General features: G+C 41.6%; 1 protein-coding gene across 2 annotated transcripts; it reads right to left on the reverse strand.

The window, feature by feature from the left end:
• Nucleotides 1–385: 385 nt before the first annotated feature.
• Nucleotides 386–22,367, reverse strand: mxd4 (MAX dimerization protein 4). Of its 2 annotated transcripts, XM_029497347.1 has the most exons (7): nt 22,161–22,367; nt 21,442–21,541; nt 17,987–18,016; nt 14,451–14,540; nt 7,241–7,355; nt 5,557–5,719; nt 386–4,541 (listed from the first exon to the last, which is right to left on the reverse strand). In XM_029497347.1, the coding sequence occupies exons 1-7, from the start codon at nt 22,222–22,224 to the stop codon at nt 4,381–4,383; spliced, it is 723 nt and encodes a 240-aa protein (XP_029353207.1). In that variant the 5' UTR covers nt 22,225–22,367; the 3' UTR covers nt 386–4,380. The 2 variants fall into 2 exon arrangements, with proteins under 2 accessions (XP_029353207.1, XP_029353208.1); XM_029497348.1 differs by lacking the exon at nt 14,451–14,540 and having other exon boundaries at nt 22,161–22,363.
• Between the last annotated feature and the right edge of the window lie 441 nt (nt 22,368–22,808).

The following is a 22,808-nucleotide window of genomic DNA, read 5'->3' on the forward strand; positions in this document are numbered from 1 at the left end:
TCCCTGCTCTGCACAGCGTGTCAGCCCAAAGAACTGTGCCCCCCTTCCTCCTCAACTACGCCCAGGCCAGCTCTCCCTCATCTACAACAGGAACAAAAAGAAAATAATAAAGTGAGCCCTGATGTTGGTGTGACACCTATCATTGGAGCTCCTCATTTCGTCTGACCAGACCCTCCCTCCTTTGTGTCTCTGTCTGCTGACATTTATTCCCAACCCAACATGTCGAAGTAAATCTCTGTTCTCTCTCAACATGAAAGCAAATATCAAACCTGCAATCGCTCAGAAGTCAACTGCCTTTTAAAACTTTGCCCATCGCCCTCTGATGACTCTTAAATTACACTTAGATCTGAATGGGACTTCAGTGAGGAGTTCCTTCACCTTCTTGATGTAAATGTTTGCCTTTTTTTTTTTTTTTTTTTGGCAGGAAGAAAGTAAGCAGTAACATTTCCTGTTGCCTTACCAAAGGGGTTAAAAATAAGAGCACTGTCACTGTTTGAACAGTATTCATTAATTGGTATAATCTGCTTTTTTACTCTTAAAAAAAACTCTCCAAGGCACATCATAAAATAATTTATATAAATGTTCTCTTTCCAGTATTTAAACAAAATGCTGCCATGTCCAGTCAACTTCTGATTAAATGAAATTGTGCTGAGTGTGTTTTCATTGGTCAGTGTTGCCACTGAAAAGCTCATATCTTGCCCTCAGTTCTTCCCATTCAATCTGTCATATTTCTTAATGGGAGGTTCTGTGCTAGAGAATAATTATATGCCATTAATAGGGTTTTTACTCCATTGTTCATTTGAGCAACAAACTGAAAGAGACTTTTTTTTTCTTTGAAAAGAAAGTCCATGTACAAATCCTTGGACATGAATGTAAACTCTTGATGACAAAAGAAGGAAAAACAATGCTTATTAATTTCTTTTGCCCTCCTGCAGTGTATGGAGAGAGTGCAGATAGGAGGTAAAATCATCAAAACAAAATTATGAGTTGGTCATCAAGAAATAAAAATAAAAAAAATCACCACAGACTCAAAAGTAAAACCACCTGCTTGTCTTGAAAACCCTGCCCACCCACCCCCCCTTAGAAAGCACAAGATGGTAATATTGCTGTCTCAAGAGGTCCCCTGATCAATTGGTAACACTATTTTAGGGATACACCACTGGGAGCGTGGAGGATAACACCTTAAGCTGCCATTGATTGAATTATTCTTTTTTCGCTCCTGTCCCAGTGACTCCCACTGGAGAAAAACAAAAAACAAAAAAAAAAAAAACCAGTCATCATACAATAAACGTAAAATGACAAAAACTAATAACAAAATAAACAAGCTTCAAGCCCAAATGTTTCGAACCCCTTTGGTGGCCATTCAGGGTGACTGGAAGCTGCCATGGGAGTTCACCAGTGTATTTTTTGTTGTTGTTGTTTGTTTGCGTGTGTGTTTTTTGTCTTTAAATTTTCTGTGACAGAGGTGGCACTGGCAGGCAGATGGGTGGGCATCAGGAGGGCGAGGAGTGCCTGGACAGGGTACAACAGCGGCTTCTCAATAGAGACCGAAAGGGCTTTCCTTGATATTTCTATTTTCCTTCACTCAAAGTGAGGTCCTCTCATCGCGTGCCCCTTTGCTTTTGGAAGTGTTTTGGCGTGGTTGGGGTGGAAGTCAAAGCTTTTAGCCCTGCCGGAGGACATGAAGTGGAGGGAGGAGAACACTAGGAGGAGGGGACTGTGACCTGAACCGGGACACACACATTAGGAAAGTGGGAGGAAGATGAGGGAGGGCGAAAAAGGCTCACAAAGGCACAGAATGACAGCAGAGAGTCACCCAAGGGAGAGGGGCCAGTGTATAAGCTCCCCAGTGTGTGTGTGTGTGTGTGTGTGTGTGTGTGTGTGTCTCTCTCTCTCTCTCTCTCATATATATATATATATATATATATATATATATATATATATGCTCTTTTTTGTCTTTTCATTACAAGAGAACATTTAGGAAAATATAATACAAAATTTAATAAAGAAAGAAATAAGAAATATAGACTAAATTTGCTAGTATCACTTAAAGTGACAAGTAGCTTTTCTTGTATGTACTTTTTTGTTTTCTTTTAGATTTTAGATTTTAAAGGATTTTTTATTGTTTTTTTTTTTTTTTTGTTTTTGTTTTTGAGTGTTGGGACACCAAGCTCTAAAGACTGCCAAAGACTAAGGCCTAATAATTATTAAAATGAACAACTGAAGTGCCTCCTCTGTCAATAGTGACTACTGTGCATAAGTATTGACAAGTTAAAGGGGAAAAATAAATCTGCGTTGGTCTACTGCCCAGAAGCTCCAGAAAGATGTTGTATTTAGCAGAGAGAGAGAAGTAAATCATTAGTTGTGTTACAGAAATGAAAAGTTGATTACTGAAGGTGATTAGTTGTTCCTAAAATGAGCTTCTATAGAGAAGAATTCATTAGATTTGGCCCTTTTTTTCATTCTTCTTTTTTTTTTTTTCTTTTCCACATTTACAGCTTTGACTTGTTAACAGCAGCAACAAAAACAGACACACAAAAACACTGCTTGAAAAAGCAACAGAGCTTGAAAGTAACTCAAATTGTAGGAAAATGGCACTGGGAGAAACAGAGGGTTCCATTAGTGATAGAAAGGAAAGCTACCCCTTTTTTTGTAGGTCCGCTCTGCAATGGTCCAATGGCCATCTACTGGCTTAAAAGTCTCACATAACATCTCCTGGTCAACTAGAATTGTTTAAACACTCCGAGGAAGCACCCACCTCTTGTGTTGATTGCTACATCAATTAGCTACTGAGAAGATTTAACTCAAACTTAATAGAGTTTTAGTTTTGAGATGGCTCCTTTTGTTTACCTTGACAGAGTAGTCCATCTACACCATAGGGTGGTATAGTGTAGTGGTCAGTAGTGTGGAGGAGTGGTTAGGCAACCCAACCAGATGTAGACGTGACAATTTGGACAATAACTATACATTTATTTACATTCTTTCTTCTCTATAACAGCTCTGCAACTTTTTCAGTTTGTCTTTGGCCAGGAATTGGCCAGATTTGGTCTTGAGGAAGTGACAGTGTGCAGGAGTAGCTACTTCAGAGTTCCTGTCTTTGGGGACAGAAACTCTGCAATGATGTTTACAGGTCGGGGAAGGTGAAAAAAAATTCTAATTTTGGGAAATTCTCTTATTTTCATTCTTGCCACACTTATGTCTGTTCACTAACCACTGAAACTACTTTGTGAAGCAGATTATCTTATCTTACAATGGGCAGGCCTGGTTCTGTCGGTAGTAACAGAAATCCACCTGCAGACATTTTAAAGTTCACATCGTATCATTTTTGTTTGCTTGTTTTTTTTTTTTTTTCTATTATTCTCAGCAAACAGCCGAATATAAAACGTCCATGCTCAGTGCTCTGTGATTTTGGTTTTATACAGGTGAAACAACTAAGATATATGTTGTTTAGTGGCTTTAGGAGTGCTGGCAGCTGATTGGGATGCTAGGTGCATCCTTTCCTGTCTTTGTGCAAAGCTACACTATCACACATCGAAACAAGCAGGTACGCGACCTATCAATCTTCGCATCTAACTCTGAGCGAAGCAGAAAACAGTCAAGTAGTTCCTCAAAATGTGAAACTGTTCCTTTAAATTCAAAAGTCAAAAGTCAAACATTTCAAGAAGCAAGCAGGAAACCTGAAACACCTAGTCCTGTAAATTTCATTGTGTAAAAGGAAGATACTGTGTGTTGAAAATGACTTTCGAGGTCCCGATGTTGCATATGGTGCAGAACAAACAGAAGTGCTTTGGTTTTAACGTCACAGATCTAGTGCGAAAACCTTGTTGGTGAATTATTGCCATACGAAGATGACATGAAGCTTATATATTTTTTGACCTCTCTTAAAGCTCCTTTGCTTGGCTTTTATCTCCTGCATGGACATGCACACACTCATACAGACATTACAAAGTGTTGATTAACAAGTCAGAGCTGTCCACTAAACCATTGACATCCCCCATAAAAAAACAAAAACACAAACTCTGCTCTGCTCTCTCTGAGCCTGCAGTAACACTAGGTTTGGGGTTGTGGGGCAGTGGGAGGACAGGGGAGGCAGCGTCAGGCAGGATACAGCAGGGTGAGGTAGGGTCAATGGTTGGGGCCGGGGAGGAAGGGTAGCTGTGGTTCAGGAAGACTTGAGTGGCATTTCAGCCCCATGTACTTCCTGGAGAGCCGGGGGCCAGGAAAGGAGGAACTGGTTTAGGGTGTACCGCCATTGTGGACCGGTATAATGTAGGTAGTGGGCGGCGTTGGCGATAGCAAGTAGTCAAGGAAGGTTGGGGTGAGGTGCAGGGTAAGCAACAGTGAGGAAGCTGGTTGGGAGACAGATGGTCGCGCTGGTCTTTAACAGTGGTGCGGCTGCAGTCTGTGGGAATGTGTGGCTGTGTAGCTGGTGTCGCTGGAGCTGCTCTGGAGGCTGTAGTGGTCCTCCTCCTCACCGTCAGTGATGCTGTCCACACTGTCTGCCTCACCAGGGGTGAACTCCATGCCCTCAATGTCCACCTCTGCAAAAAAAAAAAAAAGAAAAGAAAATACAGATATTTTCAGTACTGTCGAAAAACATAGCAACAGAGTGGGGAAACTGTTTATTTGCCCCCATCGGTGGACATATTTATCAGTAAGCCTGCCGCATTGGTGGATTAAACCTAGATTCATGCAGCCATTAACTCTGGGCAAACAGGCAGATCTCTGTACATCCGCAGTTAATCCCCATCCATTGATAAACAACTGCATGTGTGTTCACTTCATTCAGGATTATTAAACATACAGTGCAACATTCTTAGTGAATCGTTTCAGGGCAGCACATGACACCTTAGAGCTGAGGTTACGGCTGTTCAAGTAAACCACACATTCAACCATATGAAGAGCACTTCTAACGGAGGACACAACACTTCGGTGTCTTCAGATTGGGTTGTGTGTAAAATAATGGTATTCAAAAAGAACCAGCTGTCATATTCACAGATTATTGCTAGTATTTGCCATCATTGCTGCAGATGACAAGACAAATCTTGTTGTTTTATAGTACAAACTAAGAAATCACCCACTATCAGTAGTGAAATGTCTTTACCTGAAATATGGGCGATTCACCTTTAAATCCTAGGGCATCACCTGCAAACATGGCCAGCGAAAATAATCATGTGGCTTTGAGTTTATCAGTGGACAATGGGAGAAATGCAAATAGCCAAACCGCTCTGACCAAGTTGCTGTGTGGATGGTGGCACAAATAGAGCTGTGTTGGAAACAGATGTAGCTTTAGGGCATCCATGTAATCATGAAGGCCTTACCACGACAAAACCCAGAACCGACCATGTGGCACAGCAGAGCCACAGTTGACTGAGAAGTTCATTAACTTTCTCCAGATTTGACCTATATGTGAATTTTTTTTGGGTTTTCAGTTTTAATATGGTGCACTGGCCTTTGTGCGCTGGATGTGCTTTCAGACACTGATAAATAAGCTGCAGTTGAACCATTTCAGATTTGGAGCAAACAGGATTTTTTTTCGATGTAACAGCAGCACACCTTGCTCTGAGTCAGTGGAGATGGTGGAGCCCATGCTGTCGGTGCGGATGCGCTCCACAGATCCCGACACAGAGAGTTGCTCCAGGCGGCGTTTGAGGTAGCGGTGCTCTCTCTGCAACTGCTCCTTCACATTCAGAGCCTTCCTGTCCTGCTCCTCCAGCTTCTGCAGAGGCACAAACATAACACATTAAATTACAATATCTGCTGAACCCAAATATTTATATTTATATATTGATTGCACAACTTAAATAATGTACTTGTTCCCCAAAAGGTCAGTGGGTGTTTCTTGATGTCTTTTCCCTTGTGATTCATTTTGAGTAACCAGTGACACAAATGGGGGACATACAAAAAAAACAAACAAACAAAAAAAAAAACAAAACACAAATTTATATTTCCAGCTTTTGCAAAAACAAGCAATTTTGGCACACCACATAATAGTTTTGTTTCCCAAAGAAAACAATGCAAAATTGTTGCGCATATAAACACAGCAGAGAACAACATCATAAATGAATACGACGCATGCTTGTGTTTCACAGCCTTCTCCTATATTGTTTTAACATAAAAAATAAAATTTTCAATTAAATAAACATTTTTCAAGTTGTGATGTACAGTAAAAGGCCACAAAAAAGACTAAAGGTGCAACATGAAACTGGGGTCATCACTCTTTTCCTGTTCTGAGTATTATATTATACTGTATATCAGAATGAGTCTTCAAGTTTGCTCTCCTATCATCTCCTGCCAATCCCACCGCTGCCTAAGTTACAAAACTCAGTATTTAACAACAACATTTCAACATGTCACAAGGAAGTGGCAGAGCAACTGTGAGCACTGAGTAAAAATAAAACTGAGCTCGAGTAAAAGTTGTAACTCAGTTGCTGAGATATTTGCATATGAAAGTTCACCCTGGGGAATCAAAGGGAAGACGAATACACATGGTCCCCTGTGAGATGAGAATATACAACACAGTGATGAGAATTCACGCAGATCAGCCTCTGAGCAAAGGACAGGACATGTATGACAAACAGGAAATGAAGGGTTAAAACTGGCTACGTCTGGATTTTCCACCGACCACACTGTTGCTAGTGGTAAACAATGAGATCAGTGCAGCGTGTCCTTTGCTGTGCTTACATTTACCAGAATCAAATTATATTCTATACTGGTGTTTTATGAGGCATCCTCTGTGACTGCTGCTGCAGCACAACTATTTTTTATATCACTTGTGAACTGAAACAGTTAATGAACCAGGAGGAGCTGGCCTTGCACAAACTTAACATCCCCCCCCCCCCCTCAGGAAGGCAAGGGATAAACCAAACAGCCAGAAGATATGTGAGACTTGAGGCTTTGGGTTTGGTGCTTTTGAGGCTCAAGAAAAGAACAAATTGCATTTTCAAAGAAGATATAATTCGTTTTCAATTAGTCTTCAAACATTGACTTTCACCATTTATTCATTACGATCATTAATAAATCTCTTTTCTGAGATGAATTATCAGAGCTGATGGTCATTGCATCATCAAACTCCTTTTGCTTGAATTAAAAAATAAAATCCAAACCCAAAAAAATAAAAACAAAAATCATAATTACATCAGTTATCAGTCAATAGATAATTAGACTATGCTTGTGTCACCTATTGAACACAGAGTGGTTAGAGTGTTTTGTTTTCTCTGTGCAGCTGTTCTTTTTGTACCTTGATGTGCATCTTGGCCCTTTTCAGCAAGCTCAATGTGGTGTGTCTTGTGCTGTCTGGACCCAAAGGCACCAGCTTCTTCAACTGCTCCAAGTACAGCCGTAGTTTGGCACGTCTGCAAACACACACAAGCACAGGATGAGTCAGCGCAAGTCCCCCTGCAGACAAGTGTGAAGGTACCCACACAAACAGACCGACAAGAGTGTATTCAGTCATCCCTGAGCAGCAGCCCTTGTGATCACGGGGGTGATGCTGTGCAGGATTTGGTTTTGGGTTTTCTGACATGGAGCTTAATTGTGAGACACTGCATATTTAAGTGTTGTGGTGAGCCACTTTAAAATCTATGCGAGGATTTTACATCCTTGTTGATCTGCAATGCAAACATCCTCATCCACCATGTGTACATAGTATAACACTGTGAATCTAACTTTACTCCTGTCAGAGTAAATGGAAAATCCAGGTCCAGTTAACTGATATCAGATACATCCACTAATGACATGTAACCAGATATTCAATCAGCCTAAATTCCAGTACAGAGGTCCAGATTCACTGCAATTACACCAGATAAATATATCTGTCATGAACTTGTGGCGATAAAATACTTTGATTGGAAAATTATCACCAAATCTCATACCAATTGTAAGTATATGTAACCCTGCCTGTGTAATTATATTTTATAGATGTTGCAATATTTTACATTGCAAAGATAAATTCCTCACTGTCACTGTTGCAGAAGACCTTAGTGCCACATACTGACCTCTCTAAAGCTGTAAGCCATCATCCCGAGCCCTAAAACCAGTCCTGAAACCATGTGCAAAAATCATTAGTGACCAAAAGGAGAAGTTTCTCATGGCTGTGATGGCCGAACTGAAGACACAAACTGTGACCCCAGAATACTGCACCCCTGCCAAAGCCCTACAGGCCAGTGACCCCAGATTGACAAGTAAACACTCGCTGGACGCAGCACATGGATGTTGAATTCAGATAGTAACCAAAGGCAAAGTTAATCTTGTTGTCTCTGTATGGATATTGTGCATCATTTCAAAGGGCTGTTTTTATTCCCAAAATTTTTTCAAAATTAAAAATTTTCATCGTCCATTAGTCAAACTAGTCCATGAACAGTTTTTTTGTTCTGAGCTTGACTTCCCCCTTTTTTCTCCTGCTCCTTTGGCTAACTCCAGCTGAACGATAAACAAACTCCCAACAATGCAAGGGCTCCGTTGGCCATCGCTGCAATCACAATAAACCTAATCAGAGAAATGAAGCTCTTCATGGCTGGCTACAGAACCAAGACAACAGCTAGTGCACAAAAAGACACTTTTTGAACAAGTCCAGTCTTATTCAGGAAGGGCCTTCCTGAACATAAGACCCTCTCACTTCAGCTATCTGTTTCATCTAGAGGTCAGCTGATGACTGTGGACAATGAGAGACTCTCAGGGACTCAAAATTGTGATGAATGCATCGTTCGTTTTTCGGGATTTAATTTCAGTAACAAAAAATGACAGTGATTTCAAAAGCAAATTTGATTGGAATAATTTTTTAAGAGTAAATATTTCCTTAACACTGTCTTTACCTCTCTACAGGTGCACACTAGCGCCACCCCCCCATAAAAACCCTAACCCCCTACTCCACCCTGCCAACACCAACACACCCTCATCCCACTGGAAAACAAGTGTCTTCTGAGGACACGGGTGGGGGCCCACCTCCAACCTGACCCAGTTGAGCCAGTTGAGCCACATGAAGCACTTGGAGTCCAGCCAGGGGAAGCAGGCAGGAAGGAGCTGGGGGTCTACAGCAGAGGGGGAAGGGGTGGGCTGGAGGGGGGAGGGATTTAGAAAGGAGTAGGGTCCGAGCAAGTGGATGACTTTCTCTTGCGTTGGAAAAAGGGGCTCTTTGAGTGCAGTGTGCTCAGCTGCACTACGCAGCACTCCATACACATCTTCCAAAGGGTAACTTGAGCCAATGGGCAACCATCTTGCTCCCACCCCACTCCAGCCCAGCCTTCCCTGTCTTGTGATGAAAAACAAAAACAAGGCGTTCCCCAAATACTCTGCCTGACTTCCCCCATCCCCCAAAAGAAAACTCTGGCTTTTTTACTGGCTTATTCATCACAGACCCCACCTGTGCACTCTCCACATTTTTTACCTTGAAGACAGACCACAGAAATGTGGTAGATGCACTTCCACCATTGCTTTTACCACATAAAAATAAAACCAATGTCTTCCATGTTTTGTATTCAGACCCTCAGTTGTTTTCATAGAGCAGACAACGTGTTGACCTGAAGACAAACCGCACCCATGTTATCAGGAAATGCTCACAGCTAGAGCCTTTAATAGAAAATTAACAACATTAATTGTGTCAAGATATAAGAAAAGGCAACAGGATGTATCTTCCTAGTGACAACACCTTAAAAGCTTTTAAATGTAAATTATTGCTGCTTCTTATGAAATGTACACAAGACAGTGGGATAAGTGTCCTCATTTAAAAACCAGCAAATCAACTAAATATATTTTCCAACAAGTCAAACGTAAATGATGACGCATTTACATGCATGGTTACTCCATGGCCTAATGTTCCATGACTTTCTGCTTTAGGACTGTTTCAAACTCAAACAACAAGTATTAAATCATTATATTTAGAAAGCTGATCTGGGCTTCACATCAATGTAGCACTTCCCTTTTAATGTTGATAAAAATCCACTGTCTGGCCTCTCTGGTCCTTCTACATGCACTAAATAAAGCACATCTCACATCTTCAGCCAATGTGCCCTTTTGGTAACCCTGCTTATGAAAAGATTCCGGTCTCTGATGCATATTGATAAAACATGGACAGTTGTGTGTGCGTGTGTTTGTGAGATGACTCCCTCCCAGCAGCACATGTTCCCCTGCCACTAGACACACTGGCTATTTTTTGTCAAGAGCACACAGCTGATTTGGAGTTAGGTCCCTCCCTCACTCACATTTGTTATTCCTCAGCCAAGGCCTTGGTCACCCAATGTTTATCAGATTACCTCAAACAGCCATGCAGAGTGCTGCAGCAGACAGACGTTAGAGCTGAGAGAGCAGACAGTTTGCATGGTTTTGAATCACATCAAAATTTCCAATTTGACTGGTTTGAAAATAGGCTCGTCTTTGATATTCCAGTCATGAGCACTGGGTTAGTGAGGTAACACTTAAAGAGTTAAGGCAGCAATATTGCGCTTTAACAGAATCGGAGAATAAAAAAAACTCTGAGGATGAAAATAGCTAAAACTGGAAAAAACAAAGCAGACTGTGATTTCACTGCATTTGAGGATTTAATAATAAATCTGCAATTTGACTTGTTCTGGACTCATGTCTGCAGGGAAGGGCCACCTGACCATTCTCACGTGTAGTATACCATGGGATGATTTGTGTCTGATCTCCCCTGCCCTCCTCCTCAGGGGCTCAGTGCCAAAACAAAGATAGAGGAAAAAGAATAAAAGGAACTTTATCTCAGAAAACGGCACACTACTTAAACTGGAACAAGCTATTTAAAATGCTGATTTACGCTGTGAGGTTACTGGGTACAGCTTGGACCTTTCTCACAGATCTGCTCAAACTCTGGAGATAGAATAAGCAAGAAATGTCTTAGTTCGCTGCTCTAAACACAGGCAAGCAGTGATGATGATGGAAACAAACAACCAGCGCACAAGTACATACATATTGCTTCTCACATGCTGTCCTGGTGACATTAGTGAGTACTGTGACTGTCCTGCACTCTGGGATTGTGGATCTAATGGCACACAAAGAGCTGCAGGGCCTGAGAAGTTGAGCCAGTGCAAACAACAGGCCTTCACTTGCAGCACTGTTTAATGAGCTTGCCGCAGCCAAGCGCATTCCTCAACCCATACGCACAGGACCGAGTGGCTCATCTGGCAAGGAGCCAAGCCAGCTGAACTAAGGTCAGAGGTCATCAGGAGACACCACAGCAATGTTTCATTTCACTGTTCAATCATCGGCTTTGAGGAAACGAAAAATGTGATACCAGGCCTCTGGTGCTGTTTTGACTTGAGCCCACAAGTCATCGGCCTGCAGGATGCATCACATGTATTGAGATTTTATCTCAATACAAAGCAAATCACTTTGAAAGTTTTGTCCTACAGATTGTATCTGTGTTTTTAGGCCTGTTGTGTATTTATCATACATGCATATAACTGCAATCATGGATTTTTACCTAGATTTTGGATTTTTTTCTTTCAGATAAAGTTTTAGTTGAACAATTCTAAAAATCATTTGGCTACTGTTAGTCATTTAGAGTTTTTCTTTACTTCAAAAAAGTAAATACACACACACAAATAAAAATTTGCCAAGCCAAATCTCTATGCATTTCTGAAGTGCAGCTCTGTTGTGAGGTGAAAGTGGGGCTACGTCGCGTGAGTGTGGATCTCCATGGTGAGATGGTGGAATTTGGGGTTGCCAGTGGAGCAGCTCAACATCTGGCTGGCAGGTTTGTGGGGAGTACAAGCCACAAGGAGGGAGGTTTGGGGTGGTGAGGGGCCCTTCCCAGGGGCGAGCCGACAAACATAACACATGCACGTACTGGGCCTTTCAGCAGCTCACTTCATCAGTCTCACTGTCACCCTCTGGCCCTGCCCCAAGCCTGTTTACTTTTAACACACATTTGATGTACCGTCTCTACAAAACGAAAGGGCAGAAAAGCAAGACAGCATTTGCAGCGGGTCGTGTGAAAATGGCAGAGTGGTTTACCATGCTGCCCACGCCAGAGAGACATGAGAGGCTTTTATTGGACAGACATGAAGTCGTCAGTCGTCTAGGACAGGCTGTGTTTGTTTTCTGTCACTGAGGAGTCCACACCTACTCATTGTGCGCAGTGACATCTGCGAGGTGACACAGAAGGATACAAGTTGCCCCTATAAAAACACATTCTCCTGACAGCAGGAACATCGAGCTCGCACTCACATGATTCTGCTCTCTGCTCTCATACAGAAACCTGAACACAACACAATAGCAGCTCAGATGGAAGGAGGGGCCACGTTACACTACTCAGAGAATTAGTGAAAAGAAAGAGGAGCATGATCATTTCACAACAAGAAACTGCAGAATTATGCAGTTTGTTGTTCACTCGTAGAAGTGGTGCTCCCACACAACAAACTGGAATTGTGAACATGGATCATTACAGAATTCCTTCCTCAGCAACGCCAGCTTACAGTGGTGTCAACAGAAAAACAGATGTTGATTTGAATTTGAAGAGGAAACCGTGTGAGCAAATAGAAATGGCGGAGGTGTCAAAAAAAAAAAAAAAAAACTTCTTCATGCATCTTTGACTCTTTTTCAACACAAGGTCAAATGACAGGCCTTGACACTGATTGCCTTCCACTATGTATATCAGGAGGTATATCTGCAAATGTCAGACAGACTAGCAGAGACAAGTTCAGTGAGCTCAATGAACAAGATCCCCTGACACGATGAGCTCTGGTTTCATTATGAATCATTGTCAATGATTAACAGCCAGCATGTTGAATGTGAAAGTTTGGCTGTTTACGTCTCAGCTGAGGTTACAGGTCAGTGAGAACCCAACTCAAGGGTTAACAGGAAAAATCTGAGAGCTTCGGGGATGATATTGGAATAACTCAACAGATCTGTGAAAGGCAGGAAGCTTGCAGCTCTATCAAATTCTATCAAACAGCAAAATGGGTGCAGAGAATTCTACTAATACTCGCTCTGGTAGTTTTGTGACCCCCATCCACTCACAAACTCTTCCCCCTAAACTGCCTCTCTTACTTAACTCTGCATTCCAGTGTATGTGTGCATACTCTGCTGACCTAAATTTCAGACTGCCTGCTCAACAAACAGCAGCCACGTCCTACACTGCCTCCCTTCCACAGCGTTCAAGAATGCACCCTCCTCCTTTTTCTCCATGGGCACACAGGGTCTGGGACAAAACCACAAACAGTTCAGTCAATACAGTCTCCTCCTTTTCACCTCTTTCTTTAATTGTTTTTTAAGAAGAAAGACATGCACACTCCTTGTTAAAATGCACTCTGCGCTCCTGTTCTTTATGAGCATCAGCTGCTTTGCAGCAGTAAAGCGAGTGAGTTTACTGACACAGAAATGCACCGTGGCCTGCAGCAGCAACACCTGAGAGGGAGCAGCAACGTGTCAACCTGAAAATGTAGGTCTACAGTGGGCGCACTGTGTATGCAAAAAGCAAGCGTGTCATGCACAAGCCTAACTCAAACACACAGAGGACAGCAGACATCAGGATGACATCTGAGGTCGTCTGACAGTAGCTACCATGGCTACGTTTGACCTGAGAAAGCAGAAGAACCTCTCAGCACCCAGTGGCTTCAGGGTGGAGGAATTCCACATGTGACCTCTGCTCCTGATCACCAGTTGCAGTGTGTCTTATTCTCTGAGCACATACTGTAAAGACTCTGTGCTGAGAATTTACCCATGGTGACTGCAGTAAATTTGCAATTGTTTTGTAATTTGTATATCACAGAAACTCTCCCATGAATATTTCTAATATTTGAGGTATGATAATTATCTTGATAAACGAAAGAGATTTTAGCTTGACAGACAAATCAAATATTATACAAACACAAAATCCCAAGCCTCTTCAATAACTGAACTGTGATCTTTGGTTCTTGATTTACATTTTTCACAATTATATATGCTTAAATAAAATATGAGAAAATGATATTCATAATATAAATGTAAATCAATAATGTGCCAAAATAAATATATGAAAATATTAAATTAGAAATGCCCAAACTTGCTGCAATACAAGATAAGGATTTGATTGTTTGATATTGATCATGAGACCATGTAGAGGCTCTGGTTTATTAACTGGCCATGCAGAATGACTCCAGGTTCCCACACATGTGAGGAATGTAACTAACAGTGTGGCGTTTGAGGAAGTATGAAAGCCACATGCAATTGTATGAGCACATGAATTCTACATTAAGGCCTCAACTCTAACAAACTCCTCCTCACTTTGTGTGTGAGAGATCCTTTTCTTAAAAAAACACATCAAAGGAGGATGTTGATTAAATTTGACCTGAACTTCACAGCGTCTTTGGAGTTAACAATCCACATTAAGATGGAGATTAACATGCCCATCAAAACGACTTACTGTCATGAAAGAGAACTTATACCTGAAAAGAGTGGAAACGGGCAGAGTTTAGTGCTGGCAAGATTGGGATCAGTAAGGGATGATTAAGGCCTACTTTGAGGAGGGGGCCCTGCCTTTGTTCTCCTTTCTGCCTATGAGTTTCTGCTGACTCAGATGCTTCAGGAAGCAGCGGGTGCAGTGAAAACTAGAAAAAGACGGAGAAAAAAAAGATAACAGAGAAAACAGATGTGGCCTCTTAAGGCAGAGAGTAGAAGGTACAGGGGTAAAGTAAAAGAGCAGCGGATGTCTGGCTCACTCTCCTAACACCACAACTTATACAGCTGAGTGAGATACTGCTTCTGCCTAACCCAGTTTATAGAGACACACACGCACGCACGCACGCACGCACGCACGCACACACACACACACACGCACGCACGCACGCACACACACACGCACACACACACACACACACACACACACACACACACACACACACACACGTAAGCTTCACTCAAGGGGAAAGAGTTTCTCAAAGCCAAATAAGTCATTCATCACAGCCAGGAATACAAGACACAGGGAGAGTAAATTCAATTAAAGAGAAGGTTAGACCGTGACAAACTGCGAGTCTACTCCCGTGTCCAAGAAGTGACTATAGTTTTAAGTTAAGTTCAAGAGGTGTCACACAGTTGCTGCACTTGGTATGCAGTGGATTATACAGCGTATTGAGAGAAGTAACTCTGAAAACTCTTAGTAATCTCAGAAATGAAACTGATAGCACCTGAAAGCCAGGGGTGGTGTTTATGAGATAAATATAGTTCTGAAAATCCTCTTTTCAAATGAGATAAGCTGCCCAAACTTACTGGTCTGACTGGACTCAAGATTTATTGTTGTAAGGTGGAATGTGAGAAATGAGATGTCTGCACAGTTGCAGGGTCTTAGTTTTGCCAGAAAAGTAAACTTGGCATGGAAGGTTCGTCACAGGCGTTGAAATCTTGACTTCAGAAATTGGAAGGAAGTAATACCAATGAGGCACACCACCTGGTAGCGTTGGGTTTCACAGAAGTGTTCTCAGCTGTTTTGTCCTGTGTCAATACAACGGTGTTGTAAAAAAAAAAACCTGCAGACTCATTGGTGAGGCGGCCTACAGCATGCTGTAGGGTCTGTGCTCAGAGTCTCAGGCTGCAGCAGATACACAGGTTGTGTCAGGGCAAACAATCCCTATAACGGCACATAAATATATGCAGGTTGTCTCCCAAATGGCCACTATGCCAGAGGATGGCTTCACTGTAGACACCTGGCATGAGTGAGATCAATGAGCAGCGGCAAATCAGCCTGATGGCCACAGGAAATGGAAACATTTAGACAAAAGCGTGTGATGAACTTTCCCATTTGCTGCTAGCTTAAAATAGATAGAAGATGTTTTGGGCGTTTCGGCTGCCAAACTAGTAAGGCCGTGCCCAGCACCATCAGCAAGATAACCTGAATTAACTCCTATTTCCCTATTCACAATAGCTTCGATGCCTTCTGGCATCCTACCTGACATGTGCTCGTCACCTTGTCTACATCTTTAGCATTCAGTTGACAGATGACTAAGTGCCACGCAAGCGTGAAACAAACAAACCAACACACCAAACAAAAGCAGTGAGTCAGGACTTGAGCAGCAGCACCTCCCTAAAGTGGTAACTGAGGGTGTTTGAGGCGTCACTGCGGGAAACAATACTGTAACTAATGGAGGATAAACAGGCTTGAGGATTTGCGTAAAGAAGAAAACTTAGACAATAAACTGGTTCAACAGGACATTCGAGGACCTTTGGCATTACAATTAATTGGCAGCAGTAGACACAAGATCAACCAAGGACACTGAAAATCTTGATTTAAATGCCAGTTGTATAGTTGTAAATTAGTAGTGTGTCCCCTTCTTTTGATTATTTTCTCGGTTATCAATTAATCGCAAAACATCAAAAGTCCTGTTGTAAGTTCAGATGACAGTCTGAAACTTAAAAATGCTCAACATATGCGATTCAAAGCTTGGAAATTATGCATACCTCCTTGCATTTGAGTTGCTGGATTCCAAAAATGGTCAACATTTTTGCCTAGACAAACAACTTTAAATGAGCATCAGATTTTTTGTAGACTTCTTTTCTGTTGCCAGGTCAACCAGTAAATTATGTCAAAACAATAAATCAGTTGAACAACTCAAGATACAAGAAGTACTCTAAATGTTTTGAAGCCTTAAGTCATAGATTCAACCATTTACACCTGTATGTGTAGGTCATTTAATTTAAACCACAGGTCCAGACAGAGATTAATAATGAGGAATGTCTCATCATTCCGGGGCATGTCATTACAAATAAGTATGTTTAAATTTCACCAGTAAAAAAAACGTCAGGACAATTGTTTTAAATCTACAACTATTTGCAGCTACTTGACTAATTGACACAATGAGACTTGCAGATTTTAAAAGTATCATTTCATCATATTTATTTATTTATTTATTTATTTTATTATTATTATTATTATTTTATTTATATTTTTTTTTAATTTGCAGCCGTAGTGATGACAAGGGAAGTGAGTAAACCTATTATGGAAGAGTTTACTGGCAATTGCATTTGTCAGTTTGACTGGACGTCACTGTATTGGTAACCAACCACACCCCATCATTGGACGTGAGGTAACTGCTGTGTCACAACACCTGCAGTGTAATCAGAGGGGGCCTCCCCTGCGTCTCAGGTCAGAGAGGCAGATATGTCCATACATGTTTCTGTCTTCTCTACACACATCCATTGCTCACTCCCAGACATGTGACTGGTAAACCTCAATCCCTCAATATGTATGACAGAGAGTCACACATACAGCCTAACACACCCACACCCATGGCCACATCAGCTGTTTCCTAAATCTTCCTGGGCAGGCAGATTTGTGAGTTGTACCGAGTTGTATTTTTTCAAAAAAAGTGTCAGGTTTGGGTGTCAAATATGGGTTAGCCTCTTGACAAGAAACCCCTTTGGTTTAATGAAATCACTTTTTGTTGCACAAGTGTCTTGTGTTTTTTCTAACTTCCCCTGTTGGTGAAGTCCAAACATACGTGTGTGCCTTTAATGAGGGAGGGGGTATCACATCACCACAAGCTGTGTTGAACCCCCGAAAGAAGGAAAAGAAAGAGAAAATGTTTTTGGCTTGAAGTGAGAAGTAAGTTGTGGGTTGTAAAGCATGATTACTGTATGTGCATGTGTCTATCTGTGGACTTTTCATGTTGGAAAATTGACAGGCCTGGGCCAGATTCCTCCCACCTGTGCTCCCAGCATCAGTCAGGGCAGGATTATCACATCACTGACAGGATTCCCCTTCCATAAAAGGTAACAAGTTTCATCCGTGAGACAGAGACAGATCTAATCAACATAAGGCTGCTCTTTGAGCTTATTATCCATTTCCAGAAACAAGGAATTAATTTTTTAAATCCCCAGTCCCCTTGAAGATGAAACCTGATCTGATCTGGTGATTTTCAGAAATATGTCTGACATTTACCTACAGCCAGCACCCCTGCACTTCATATGCTAGGAATTTGATGATGTTGGCTATAGATATGTGTACATATCAGACACAACATGAGTGAGGGGGTGGGTCAGACAAGTTCAGATATGGGCTTACCTGTGTTTCTCCAGCTCATTGTGCGACGACCTAAGAGGACAGAGCAGACAAAAAGGTAAAGATTAGTACCACGATAGAAAACAAAATGAGACGAGTTATACCAAGGAGGAGGGATGATTAGTAAATGTTCTGACCTAAAATGTAAGAATGATTAGAGTAAGATATTTGGAAGAAAGAGCTTTAAAGGAACAGATCTGTGTAGCGTTTAGGAAAAACCTGTGAAGACATCAAGTACCATGATTCTTCGCAGTGTTTGCCTTTTCTTTCCGCCTCAAGGTAGTCCTAGGGCTTTCAAATGTTACAGTTACATACGAGGAATATTTTAATATGCTAAATTGGACCAATCTGTTGCATATTCGTTCTGATTTAGGGAATTAAGGGCAGAGACATGCAGAAACTTGTTCACACATTCCAGAAATAGACATCCATGACAACCATGGAAAAATGAAGCCTGAGTTTTTTTTTTGTTTTTTTTTTAAGTCCATTCCCATACTGTATCAGTGTGGCATCTGTCAGAGTGTGTGGACCAGAGGGCAAAAATGGCCCATACAGAGAGAGAGAGAGAGAGAGAGCAGTACACATACAAACAGCATGCACACTGCTGTTCCTGCTGCAAGCTGGCTGGACATAGGATTTAAAAAAAACACACCCAGACGTCTGGAGGCCACTGCAGAATTCCTCAGCATGTATTTCCCGTGGAGAGTCTCTATTATGATGTGCAACCGGAAACAGGGAGGGTACTGCAGTCCCTCTGAAACAGGCCCTCTGTTCATGAAACCGTCATGGATACCACAGCAATAAAAACAAAAACAGTGACAACAAAAGGCCAGACTGACAACAAGCCCTTTCAGATTTTTTCCACCATTTAAGAGCCCTTAAGCTTGTGAAGCAATGGTTCACACAGCTGTGCCAGAGGAGGCTGAGGCATCTGCACAGCGACACCACTCGCTGCTCTGAAGGGGGTTACAGTTGACCGTGGGATAATGTGGCGCTTGCACAAAATCATTCAAGAAGATCAGAATGTTGCACTGCTGCTAATATCCTGATCCAAAAGGCCAACAAAGGATTAAGTCCAATATGGTTGAAGTTGGGAAACTGGGGGAACACCTCTGTCCAAGCACAAGACACAGCAACAGAATGCGCACCAACCTGTAGGTTTACGCACACCTTTTGTTAAAGAATGGCATGGCATTCATTGGGCGATGTCGAAGTTGTAGACTAGGCCTGTAAGTTGGCCTCATTACCTTTTACACAGGATCTAATACTGCCAAAGCTCAGAGTCAGAGCACTCTGTGCATATTTGCACATATTGCCACAGCTAAGTAGGCTCTCTTACATTTGCTAGCTAATGTGAGAGGGATTTGAAGCAGGAATACCCAACATAATCACAGATGTAAGTTTTGTGATGAAGACAGAAACTCCACCAGGGTTTCTTCTCTTTTTCTGCTTGCTTTGACACTTACTTCTATGCCCTAAATATTCCAGCACTGCAAAGAATGTTATCTGTTAAACTGACACCTAAAACTATAAGACCAATTGTTGGCACTACAAAGCAAGCATTATCGCATTTAACAGTCAGCTTCTGTTAAAGCCCAAATTAGGTTTCAAATCAAACATGAAACATGTTTTCCTTCACTGACCTCCCCCCTCATTCCCAACACAATCCTGTTGATGCCTTAAAAAAACCTCAGCAGAGTGGTAGGAGAATACAAAAAGAGCTGGGTAATTTGCTATTTTTTCCCCCTCACCAGAAAAAGGGGGGAATGCAGGTCTGTTGTATGAAACAGTAAGTCACAGTGTGTATGTGTCTATTTTAGCCACTGCCCCTACCTGCCACATCTCGCTTAACACAGACTAACTAGAGACTTTGTCTCTAATAATAATATTAATAATAATAATAAACATTCAAATCTTTAAAAACTGAAAAAAGGACTGTAAACACAATAGCAGCACCCTAGTTAAACATAGTGCATGTGCCATGATGTAACTCTGGGAGTCATGACTGTAAAAATTAGACTAACCCTGCTTCCCTGAACTAATATTAGCCAACAGGAGTGTTTTTTTATTTTTATTTTAATTATCATCACATGTTGTGCCAGTACTTTTTGGGAACAGCGCTGAAATGGCAAGTACATGTCATGCAAGTGCTTAAGTTTAATTTCTCCAAAAAGCACATCCACAGGAAGTCACCAATATTTGGTGAAATCGTGCTTGAAAGAGTTCAGTTTCATGCATGGGAAAACATCCTTGTAAAAACATTATAGCAGAGAGTACAATGTAAAAGTCAAATTTGAGTACAAACCCAAAAGAAGACTCCTGGTCCTACAGTGATTCCAACATTTTTAAGTCCTCTTTAATACTGTCACAGGCAGGTGTAACAGTGAACGCAATGAGTACTCGTGGATTTAAGTGAATCAACTTATTGTCAGGTATGTTTTCAGGCAAAGGTGCAATGAGCTCTCTGGTTTCAGCCTCTCAGATGAACAGATTTGTAGTTCATTCAATGTTAAACATCTTAAGGTTTTGGACAGATGGTTTGATAAAGGCCATTTTATAGACAAAATGTCTAGAGAATAACTGGAAGATTAATTTCAAATGACAATAAATGATAAAAAGAGCTCTATCAGCGTTCATCTGATCTAACATATCTTGTCCAGTTTACAGGGAAGATTTATATGTTAACTAGGTCATGTTTAAATGACCTTTAATCAGCTGTACAAGTGGTCTTTAAATACCAAATCATGAATCAGAACTAAAGTGAAAGTGAAACTTAAATGTGTTCACTTATGTAAAGCAATTTGAAATATTTGCCCGTGCAGCAACTTTCATAGTAGCTACAGACTGTGACTACATACCATAAAAATGGGGTCAAACTAATGACTGTGAGTGAGTTAAAATTTTATGAAGCAAGAGTGAAAGCCAATGGACACACTGATGAGAAGCATTGCTCTAATGTGTCAGAGTCTAGAGTCTATAGTCTGTGTGTGCGTGTGTGCGCGCGCGCACGCACATGTGTGGGTATGCATGTGTTGGAGATAGGAGGTGGGAGAGGGTGTAGCACATTTGGAGCCCTCGGTTGAGGCCGCATTACTTTCATTTCCCATCAGATAAACACACACAAATCAAACTAACCACATGAAGAAAGAGAAATTTAAAAAATTCTAATTGGGGAAAAGTTTGGCAACCTTGTGAGAAAGGGTGCAAAAACCAAAGGTTCTATCTTTGTGTGTGTTTTCTCTCAGCATGGGAAGACTTTTTTTAGGTGTGTATGAAACTGACAGAGAGGGAGATTGAGTGTGAGAGAGAGCGAGGCAAGAGTTGACAGTGTACGCGTGGCAGTGTTTATTGGAGGGACCAAAACAGAAAGCCCAGCCCAGACAGCAAGGAGGATGACAGTGTGTGTGTGTGTGTGTGTGTATCATGGACAGAGACAAAAAAGCAAGCAACATATTTACCTATTGTTCTGAGTCTTTCTGGAAATTGGCGAGGCTTTCGTTTTCTTTCTGGAGAAGTCGCTACTGTACGGTAAAACAGACGCATACCCGTGTTCTGCCTCTACAGAGACACACATAAACAAATACAAAATGAATTAACATTCACCTTACTGTGATGTCGCTGAGGGGTTTAAAAAAGCTAAACAAAAACAAGAGCAAAAAAAGTGAGGTACCATTCAGAAACAAACTGCGGAAAATAAAAATAAAAAAGCTTCAGATGCTAAAATGTCAACACGACATGAGCAACACATCAAACATAAATTCATACAGCTTCATATAGCGATGTTGCAATATTACACTGCCATTTGGAGCTGTAATTTTCGGTAGCTGCTGTTGTCAGTGTCACTGTTGTTTGCCTACAAAACACATTGAGCTCTGAGTGCACATAAAAAATCTCTTCTATCAGAAATAGTGCGCACACACAGCTGATAAATGACATCCATTAAATAATGAGTTAGAGTTGCTCTTCTCTAGCATACATGCTACTGGGTCCAGTTTGCACGCATCGCCCGGTCTGTGTCCCATTGTCTGTAATGTGACATCATACCTGCACTATGGCAGGACACGCTATAACTTTCTATAAAATAGGCTATGGAGCCAGCTTCCGCCCTGTTTATCCCCACACAAAACAACGATGAGAGCACAAAATGCTGTCAACTTGGCTATTTAGCATGAAATACCTCTGTCTCTTCTTTCCAAGTACTCTGCAGCCTCCAGCAGAATTAAAAGAGAATTAAGTTCCATCCTCTTGTTGTCTTGTTATAAAAAATAGAAATAATCTATTTACACAAAAGTACAAGTCATAAAACTTTGGAATGGAAATTAAAAACTGTTTTCAGAGCGATGTATGTACGCCGCTATACTCACTTCTGAGTCTTGGTGACTTCAAACTACACTATCAACAGCACCTACCAAACTCAGCGGAGGGAGTGACGGCGTCGCCGTCCAATAGGAAAAGTCTGTGGGCGGGCTCTCTGGGTGTGATTGCCAATGGGCGGGCTGAAAAAAAAGTGAGGTGCGATTTGATTGGCCTTTCAGAGTTTAAGTCATTATGGACGTGCCCTAGCAACAGCACGAGTGACCCGCCCCTCCCGGAGCCGATTGGTGTGACTGACCGATAAGCAGCCTCTAATTGGTCGGAATCAATCGTGGGCGTGTGTTGTGGTTGAACTTGGGATGTCGGAATCTTTGCCACATTTGATAACTACCCCTAAGAATGGCTTTAAACTTGAACCGTGAAACGAACTACAGTGAGCTGCCGCTGAGCGAAAAAAGAGGGCATTTCTCTTCACGTCAGCTCCTTTCACCCTTGAGAAAGAGAGGCATGG

Source organism: Echeneis naucrates, chromosome 1 (genome assembly GCF_900963305.1).
Source record: "Echeneis naucrates chromosome 1, fEcheNa1.1, whole genome shotgun sequence".
NCBI lineage: Eukaryota > Metazoa > Chordata > Actinopteri > Carangiformes > Echeneidae > Echeneis > Echeneis naucrates.

Coding starts and splice junctions, on each gene's coding strand:
- mxd4 (XM_029497347.1), bottom strand. CDS start 22,224: ATGGAACTTAATTCTCTTTTAATTCTGCTGGAGGCTGCAGAGTACTTG. Junction 21,542..22,160: donor CTTGGAAAGAAGAGACAGAG/GTATTTCATGCT, acceptor GTGTCTCTGTAG/AGGCAGAACACGGGTATGCG. Junction 4,542..5,556: donor CTCCACTGACTCAGAGCAAG/GTGTGCTGCTGT, acceptor TTTTTTTTGCAG/AGGTGGACATTGAGGGCATG.